Source organism: Dasypus novemcinctus, chromosome 1 (genome assembly GCF_030445035.2).
Source record: "Dasypus novemcinctus isolate mDasNov1 chromosome 1, mDasNov1.1.hap2, whole genome shotgun sequence".
Taxonomy (NCBI): domain Eukaryota; kingdom Metazoa; phylum Chordata; class Mammalia; order Cingulata; family Dasypodidae; genus Dasypus; species Dasypus novemcinctus.
The window spans coordinates 205890287-205899610 of record NC_080673.1 but is presented as its reverse complement, the minus strand read 5'-3'; the positions used below and the strand labels follow the sequence as shown (position 1 = coordinate 205899610).

The 9324-nt window shown below is 68.7% G+C and overlaps 1 protein-coding gene across 1 annotated transcript; it reads left to right on the top strand.

Annotated features, from left to right (window-relative positions):
* On the top strand, positions 1–8133 carry HGFAC (HGF activator). Its single transcript, XM_058304376.2, is given in 17 exon segments — positions 1–224; positions 618–784; positions 857–953; positions 1124–1203; positions 1879–2001; positions 2092–2129; positions 2131–2224; positions 2463–2573; positions 2666–2843; positions 3025–3110; positions 3269–3285; positions 3287–3525; positions 4859–4910; positions 4912–4999; positions 5819–5959; positions 6075–6223; positions 7869–8133. Coding segments are annotated over 17 exon segments (2049 nt in total). The 5' UTR covers positions 1–18; the 3' UTR covers positions 8052–8133.
* The last annotated feature ends 1191 nt before the right edge of the window (positions 8134–9324 follow it).

Genomic DNA, 9324 nt, shown 5'->3' with positions numbered 1-9324 from the left:
GCCTGCCCAGGAGGAGCCATGGGGTGGCTGGGCCCGGTCCCCAGCCCCTGCCCCCCGCCGGGGCCGCACCTGCTGCTGCTGCTGCTGCTGGCGGCTCCTCGCGGGGCCCAGTCCCAGGCCGGCGGGGTGAGCCCCCAGCCCCACGCTGCCCGCGGCCCCACTCAGGTCAAAGGCCCCGCGGGTCCTCGGGCGGCGGCCAGAGCAGGCACCCCAGCCGGGCAAGGGTGGGGACGGGGCTGGGGCCCGGGTGGGCAGCCTAGGTGGGGGCAGTGGGCTCTCGTGGGGGGAAGCGGGTGTGTTTGGGGGGACGCCGGGGGCCCCCAGTCCCCGTGGGCTTGCTGTGGGGGTGGGGGAGGCTCCCCTCTGAGCCTCCAGGGGGACCTGGCGATTGAGGCCCAGAACCGAGCCCAGAATTGGGCCCTGGGAGGGACGGTGGCGCCTCTGGCCGGAGGAGTGACCCTGCGCCGGCCTGGGGTGGGGGCAGAGGCCAGGGGCCCCCAGCCCTGCAGCCTCGCGCCGGTGTCCCCTTGGCTCGGGCCCTGGGGGGCCTGTCGCTGAGCGTCCAGCTCAGTGGCTGGTCCACCGGACACCGGCCCAGCCCTCCTCGCTCCTCCCAGAACCTCACGGAACCTCCAGGGCTCAGCGCCCACGGTGACCCCTGCAACCCTGGGGACTCCCCGCGACCCCGGGGACCCCCGCCACCCCCAGCCACGCTCTCTCCAGGGCCCGGGGGGAGGGTCCCCACCCTGGACTGGCTCTCCCACCAGCAACCCAGAGGGCCAAGGTGGGCCAGGGGCCTGGTGGGGGGGGGGTCGGGAGGGCCCGGCTGGCGCCCCCTGACCCCGGCCCCCCGCAGTGCTCACCGAGGACGGGCGGCCCTGCAGCTTCCCCTTCCGCTACGGCGGCCGCATGCACCACACCTGCACCGCGGAGGGCAGTGCCCACAGGAAGTGGTGGGTGCTGGGCTGGGGGGACCCCACGCCCCACCTGCCCAGCCAGTCCGTGGGCAGTGAGTGAATGAATGAATGAACGAAGAGAACGAATGAACGAGCCCTGGACCCAGGCTGTCAGGGGCCCTGCCTGGGCGGGACCCCGCGTCATGCCTGCGTTACCCGCCCCCCAGGTGCGCCACGACGCACAACTACGACCGTGACCGGGCCTGGGGCTACTGCTCGGCGGGCGCCACAGTCTGGGAGGGCACAGGTGGGTGACCCGGGCCCCGGGCAGGAGGGCCTGGGCCCCGGGACCTGCCCTGGGCAGCGCGGGCTGAGCCAGCTGGTGGGGGAGGTGTCCAGGGGATGGGGAGGGGGGCTGTGAGGACAGCGGGCGGGATGGGGGGGCTGGTGAGCATGGGAGCCTTGCCTGGACTGGAGGGAGGGGGCGGGGGGCGGGTGGGGACCAGGGGGAGCATCCTACCAGAGGAGGGGTGCCCAGGAGGGAGGGGCAGGGGTGTCCCCCTGCCTCTCAAGAACCCTGGGCCCTGGGTCCCCCCCTCCTGCCGCTGTGGGGCCAGCGCTGGAGCCGCGGCGCCCCCTGGTGGTCCCGCCAGACCCTGCACCCTTGGCGGGAGTCCTGGACCGAGGACCAGGGATGGGCTGCCCCAGGGCTAGGGCGCAGAGGGGCGTGGGCACGTCGCCTGGCTCGACGCCCCCAGGCGCCCGGCCCACGGGAGGGTGGCCGAGGGACGACAGGGCCTGTGGGGCCGGCGGTGGGGTGGGCGTGGGTCCTGGGGTCCCAGCCGAGGAGCCCGAGGGGCCGCGCACCCGCCTGCGTGCGGGCCGGGGGCGCAGGGAGGGAGGAAGGGAAGGAGGGCTGGGCCACGCCGGCCGGGGTTCCCGAGGGGCCCCGGGTCTGAGAGGGGGGCGCCCGCCTGGCCAGGTACTCTCGACCCCTGCGCCTCCGGGCCCTGCCTCCACGGGGGCTCCTGCTCCCACGCCCCGGGCCACGCGGCCTACCACTGCGCCTGCCCCGCGGCCTTCACCGGCAAGGACTGCGGCTCGGGTGAGCGCGGCGGGGGCGGCGGGGGGGGCGGCGGGGCGGCGCGGGGGGGCGGGCCGGGGCTCGGGCCGGGGCGCTCACGGGCGTCCCCAGAGAAGTGCTTCGACGAGACCCGCTACGAGTACTTGGAGGAGGGGCGAGCGCTGGGCCCGAGTGCGCCAGGGCGGGCTGGAGCAGTGCCAATGCGCGGGGGGCCGCGCGCGCTGTGCGAGCGCCCGCCACACAGGTGAGGGCGGGGGGCGGCGCGCGGGGGGGGCGGCGCGCGGGGGGGGGCGGTGCGCGGGGGGGGGCGGGGGCGGCGCGCGGGGGAGCGGCGCGCGGGGGGGCGGCGCGCGGGGGGGCGCGCGCGGGGGGGGGCGGCGCGCGGGGGGGGGGCGGCGCGCGCGGGGGGGCGGCGCGCGCGGGGGGGCGGCGGACGCGCGGGGGGGGCGGCGCGCGCGCCCAGCCTGCCGGCTTCCCCGCAGCGTGTCTGAGCGACCCGTGCCTCAACGGGGGCTCCTGCCTGCTGGTGGTGGCCACGGGCTCCACCGTGTGCGCCTGCCCGCCGGGCTTCGCGGGGCGCCTCTGCAACATCGGTGAGTGCTCGGGCCGCCCGCCCGCCACCCCGGGGCGCGGTGGTGGGGAGGGGTGCCCTGCGGGCCGGCTCACGGCGCCCCCACGCCCCCAGGTCCCGCCGAGCCGCTGCTTCGTGGGGAACTCGGCTCCGACTACCCGCGCGTGGCCAGCACGGCGGCCTCGGGCCTCGCCTGCCTGCCCTGGGACTCGGACCTGCTCTACCAGGAGCTGCACGTGGACTCGGTGGGCGCCGCCGCGCTGCTGGGCCTGGGCCCGCACGCCTACTGCCGGTCAGCGCCGGGGCCCGCCCGCCCGGGGTCCGCCGCGGGGTCTCGGGGGCCCGAGGTGGGGTCCTCCGCATCCGCCCAGGGAGCCCCCCAGCCCTGGCCCGCCCCCGGGCTCCCCTGCCCTCCCGAGCTGCAGCCCTGAGTGGGGCGGTGGCGACCCCTGCCCATGTCCGTGTCCCCCCAGGAACCCCGACGTGGACCAGCGGCCCTGGTGCTACGTGGTGAAGGACAACACGCTGTCCTGGGAGTACTGCCGCCTGCCGGCCTGCGGTGCGCGGCGGGCCCACCCAGGCCGCTGGGGTGGGCGAGGCCGAGTCCCCGGGTGGGCACCGGGGCCGCCAGGACCACCCCGGGCTGGCTGTGCCTCTGGAACCCTGGCGGGGCCGTGGCCACCTGGGGGCGGTGACCGCGTGGCCCGTCGCCCCCAGAAGCGCTGACCAGGCGGGCCGCCCCTGGCCACCGCCGTCCTGCTGGCCCTGCCTGAGCCCGCGGCCGCCGGGCCACGCTCCTGTGGCAGGAGGCACAAGAAGCGCACGTTCCTGCGGCCCCGCATCATCGGCGGCTCCTCCGCCCTGCCCGGCTCCCACCCCTGGCTGGCCGCCCTCTACATTGGGGACAGCTTCTGCGCAGGCGCCCTGGTGCACACCTGCTGGGTGGTGTCCGCCGCCCACTGCTTCGCCACCAGGTGAGCCGGCACCGCCCCGCACCCCCGCGCTGTGCAAGCCCCCGCCTGTCCTTCCCACCGCCCACCCCACGCCCAACCCGCCACCCCCTCTACTCGCCCAACCACCCATCTAAGCGCCATCCATTCACCCACCCACCCACGCCTCCATCTCACACACACCTGCTTAACCCCTCACCCGTGTGGTCCCCCACCTCCCCCACCAACGTGTGAGGCCCCATCTTCTGGTGCCTCTCTTCACGCTTTCGTGTCTGCCAGTCACCGCCCCCTCCTCGCTGGGACTTAGCCCAGCCTGGTGCTAGCTTGGGTGCTGGCATGGGTGCTGGCATGGGTGCTGGCCTGGAGGTGCCAAAGATCCTGTCCCGGGAGCTCGTGGACTGTTGAGGGACCCGGCTACTTAGGGGCAGCCTAGCAGATGTGCTTGAGGGGGCTGGGGTGGGCGCCAAGGCAGCAGGGCTGGGGGGGCACCAAGGAAGCAAACGTAGGAGAGTTTAACGTCACCCACCGTGCCCAGACATCATCACCAGGCACCCATGAGAGCCCACCCCACGGGGCACCAGGGTGCACAGCCACAAGGCTGCAGCTTGGGGGTGGCAGAGCCCTCAAGGCTCCTGAGTCCAGCCCTCTCTGCCCAGCCAGGGAAACTGAGGCCCAGCCCCCAGCTGCATCCTGCAGGGGGGTCAGGGTGTTTGCCTGGCAGGAGGCAGGCTCAGGGCTGGCAGCTAAAGTGGGGGCACCCCCGTGGGGGGCGAGCCAGCTGGGAGCCCAGGCCTGACGCCCCGGGGGACAGCGTCCTCCCCCCTGCCCCTCTCACCCGCTCCGGCCTTGCTGGGGCAGGCACCTGCTGTGCACCAGCCCCAGGAGGACATGGGGCTGTGGGGCAGCAGGCCTGGTAGCCTGGGGGCCAGGCAGACTCCCCAGGAGAGGTGGGGCGCCCTCCAGCAGCGGCGGGGTCCTGCCCGGCCTACCTCCCACCTGTGAGGGGAACCACTGGGTCCCCAGGTAGGGAGGAGTGGGGGCGGCTGGGAGGGGCCAGACAACGGGCAGCCTCAGGGGCCCTGGCCCCCTGCCCTGGCCCACCAGCAGGGCGGGTGAAGGCGGTGGAGCAGGCAGGTGTGGCCGGGGGCGGGGGCAGGCCTGGTGCAGCGCTGAGGCCCGCCCCTGTTGCCCCAACCCCCCCTGCCTCCCTTAGCCAGCCCCCCCATGCCGGCCCGCTCCTGGGTGCTGCCGGGCTGCCTCGGGCCCTGCTGGGGGTGCTGTGCTGCCTGGGGGGCTGTGGGGTGTAGGGGCTGGCCCCGCAGCCCAGCGGAGCCTGGAGTGGGCCCCCCGTGCACAGCCCCCGCAGGGAGAGCGTCTCGGTGGTGCTCGGCCAGCACTTCTTCAACCGCAACGACGGACGTGACGCAGGTGTTCGGCATCGAGAAGTACATCCCGTACCCCCTGTACTCGGTGTTCAGCCCCCGCAACCACGACCTCGGTGAGCACAGCCCGGCGGCCGCGGCGAGGGGCCGGAGGGAAACAGAGGCAGAACAGGGGCAGGGTGGCGCAGGTGTGCACTGTGCACCCCGAAAGCACAGAAGAACTGGGGCAGGCGGTGCGGTATGCCTTCCGGCCATGCACCCCGAAACAAGGCAGGGCTGGGGCAGGGCAGCACGATGTGCACCATGCACCCCAAAAGCACGAAGGAACCGGTGCAAGGCAGTGTGCTTTGTATACCCCAAAACTAAGAAAGTACAGGGGCAAGGTGGCACAATGTGCACCATGCACCCCTAAAGCACAAAGAACTGGGGCAAGGCAGTATGGTATGTCCAAAACTGAGACAGAATGGGCAGGGTAACACGATTGTGTGCCATACACCCCAAAAAGCACAAAAGAACTAGGGCAGGGCAGCACAATGTGCACCGTGTACCCCAAAACCACAGAAGAACCAGCACAAGGCAGTGTGGTGTGCTCCATGTACCCCAAAACTGAGACAGAACAAGGGCAGAGCAGCACGACGTGTACCATGCACCCCAAAAGCACAAAGAAAGGGCAGGGCAGTGTGGTGTGCTCTGTGCACCCTGAAACCAAGGCTGGGCTGGGGTCCAGGCAGGCCTGGCCGAGGTCTCAGAAGTGGGGGAGAGGAAGTGGGGAGGAGGGATGGGTGAGAGGGAGGAGGTGTTGCAGGGGCAGGTGAGTGAGGGGCCCGGTGTGGACAGAGTGGGCCCAGCAGGGCGCCCCTGTGTGACGCCTCAGCCTCCCCCCCCCGTCGTGCCCCCTGCACCCTGGGCTGAGCTCTGCCTTCTCTCCCCGCCAGTCCTGATCCGGCTGAAGAAGAAGGGGGAGCGCTGCGCCGTCCGCTCCCAGTTTGTCCAGCCCATCTGCCTGCCCGAGCCTGGCAGCACCTTTCCCACTGGACACAAGTGCCAGATCGCAGGCTGGGGCCACGTGGACGAGAGTGAGTGGGGGAGGGCCAGGTCACGTGGACGAAGGGGAAAGGGCAGGGCCACACAGACGAGAGTGGGGGGGGGGGAGGGCGCGGCCCCGCGGCCCCCACGGCCCTGTCCCCGCAGACCTGGAAGGCTACGCCAGCTCCCTGCGGGAGGCCCTCGTCCCGCTCGTGGCTGACCACAAGTGCAGCAGCCCCGAGGTGTACGGCGCGGACATCAGCCCCAGCATGCTGTGCGCCGGCTACTTTGACTGCAAGTCGGACGCCTGCCAGGTGAGCCCCAGGCCCCACCCCACCCCCACCACACAGGTGAGCCCCCAGGCCCCACCCCACCCCCACCACATAGATGAGGCCCCCAGGCCCTATCCCACCCCCACCACACAGGTGAGGTCCCAGGCCCCACCCCACCCCCCACCACACATGTGAGCCCCCAGGCCCCACCCCACCCCCACCACATAGATGAGGCCCCCAGGCCCTATCCCACCCCCACCACACAGGTGAGCCCCGAGGCCACATCCTACCCCCCACCACACAGATGAGACCCCACTCCACCCCCCACGACACAGGTGAGCCCCCAGGCCCTATCCCACCCCCTACCACACAGGTGAGTCCCCAGGCCCCACCCCACCCCACCACACAGGTGAGCCCCGAGGCCACATCCTACCCCCTACCATACAGGTGAGCCCCAGGCCCCACCCCACCCCCACCACACAGGTGAGCCCCAGGCCCCACCCCACCCCTACCACACAGGTGAGCCCCAGGCCCCACCCCACCCCCACCACATAGATGAGACCCCCAGGCCCCACCACACAGGCACAGATGAGCCCTGAGGCCACATCCTACCCCCCACCACACAGATGAGACCCCACTCCACCCCCACCACACAGGTGAGCCCCGAGGCCACATCCTATCCCCCACCACACAGGTGAGGCCCCACCCCACCCCCCACCACACAGGTGAGCCCCCAGGCCCCACCCCCACCCCCTACCACACAGGTGAGCCCCCAGGCCCTATCCCACCCCCACCACACAGGTGAGCCCCGAGGCCACATCCTACCCCCCACCCCACAGGTGAGGCCCCACCCCACCCCCCCACACACAGGTGAGGCCCCAGGTCCCACCTCACCCCCACCACACAGGTGAGCCCACCAGGCCCTGCCCAGGACCACTCAGGTGTGGTCTCGGTTGAAGCTGAGTCTCAGAACCACTCACCCCAGGAATGTCAGAGTGGGAAGTGACCCTACCCTCTCTCAGGGCCAGCCAGGGACCCTTGGGCAGACAGGGCCTTCGGCTGCTACTCGGGTCTCCACCGAGCTGGGAGAGGCCCCGTCCTCACGCAGGTGGGGAACCGAGGCTCAGCTTAGCAGAGCAGAGCAGGGCCTGGCGCTGAGCCCCGCGGCGCAGTGCACGTGCCTGGGGAGGCCGAGGACAGCGTCGTGGGGAAGCGGCTTCGGCATCGCCCGCAAGGCTGGCTGGGTGGTCACATGGCAAGGGAGGCTCACAGCCTTCAGGAAGAGCCTGTGCCCATCTCGGGGTGTCTGGATAGTGGGGCGCAAGCCATGGGTGGGGCAGAGGCTGGGTGGAGGAGCCGCAGGTGCTGGGCGCTTTGGGAGGGCGGGGGCTGCTTGGACCACCTGCTCCTGCCTCCTCCCTGGACAGCAGCTGGGACTGGGGCGACACTGTCTGGTGGGCTTCAGGGCTGGTGTCCAGCTTCCTTTCTCGAGACTCCTTTGTCACCCATCCCTGCGCCGTCTGAATGTCCACGTCTGGTGCCACACAGGGCCCCAGATTAGAGGAGCCTGTGGAAATTTCTGGGTCTCAGGCTCCACATCAGGCCTTGTGGGGCTGGGGTGAGGGGGCAGGGGGCGGGGAGGGGACGTGGGAGCCTGGGAGTGGTCTGACAGGTGTCCCTGTGGCAGGGGGACTCGGGCGGGCCCCTGGCCTGTGAGAAGAACGGTGTGGCTTACCTGTATGGTGTCATCAGCTGGGGTGATGGCTGCGGGAGGCTCAACAAGCCAGGCGTCTACACCCGCGTGGCCAATTATGTGGACTGGATCAATGACCGGATATGGCCCCCCAAGCGTCCGGCAGCTCCTGCCTGAGACCCTGGGCCAGGGTCGGCTTCCTGCCTCATCCTCATCCTCTTCCCTGCCATGCCAACAATAAAAATGTCTCTGGAGAGTACGTGCTGGCTGCAGCTGTGCTGAGATTCAGGGCTCAACGGGCACTGCAACAGCTGGAGATTGAAGTCTCTGGGACTTATATTTAATGGGTATAGGGATAATCAAAAAAAAAGGGGTAGGAGAACCATGCCTAAGGAAATATCAATGAGCCTAACTCTGTTGCACTGGGGATAGGTTATCATACATTCCAAGGTAAAGCCCACCAGCAGGGTGCTAATGTCCTGGGGTTGTCTGCCTTGTCTATAGTGTACAGGTGTCTCTAGAGCCCTTGGGAGCACCCCTGTTTGAGGCTCTGTTTACTGTGGCAGTCAGATCCTCCTGAGACTTGCTTAACTGTAACTTCTGGAATGACTCCTGACTCACTCTGAAATATCCTAGTTGTAAAAAATCTTTTGTATTTAATGTTTTCCCCTTTTGGTCAAGTCTTTCCAAAGTTGGAGCTTGGTAATAATCATTCAGTGCCAGGGAGGTCCATCCCTGGGAGTTATGTCCCACACTGGGTGGAAGGCAGTGAGCTTATATGCCAGGTTTGGCTTAGAGCAGGGCTTCTTAACCAGGGGTCCACAGACCCAATTTCAGGGAGTCCATGAGCTGGAATTGAGAAAAATCAACTTTTACTTCTGATGTTGAGTTTCATAAAACTCTCTGACGCTACATTCTGAGAAGTGGTTTGTGGTTTTCAGACTGGCTTTATGGAACCAGAAAGATTAAGAACCCTGGCTTAGAGAAAGGCCACGTTTGAGCAACGAGGAGGCTTTCAGGAGGTAACTCTTAGGCGATGTATATTACTAGAACAAGGCTCGTAAGTACGAGTGTCACTGTCAAGGGCCTGGTGTATTGGTCTGTCCTCCTTTGCTAGGCACTGCCCATGAACTCTGGAGATTCTTGCCATTCTATTGGAGAATGTAGCAGGACCCAGGATGGAAATTCAGGATTCTTTAGATTATTGTGTGGGTCTCCACCCACCAAGACAGCACCCCATGACCACACCAACACATTCCTGTTCCAGGAAGGCATGCCCAGGCGCACCCCTCCCCACGCATCCCCCCTCCACAGGCACCCTGCACCAGTCGCCTCTCTGCCCTAGTTACAACTTTCCTGTAAGCCAAAGCCTCCCTATGACAAATCCAAAAAAATACATATTTTTTTTTTTTGCGTTGTGCTTTTCACCACTGTAAGGTCTGTAGATATA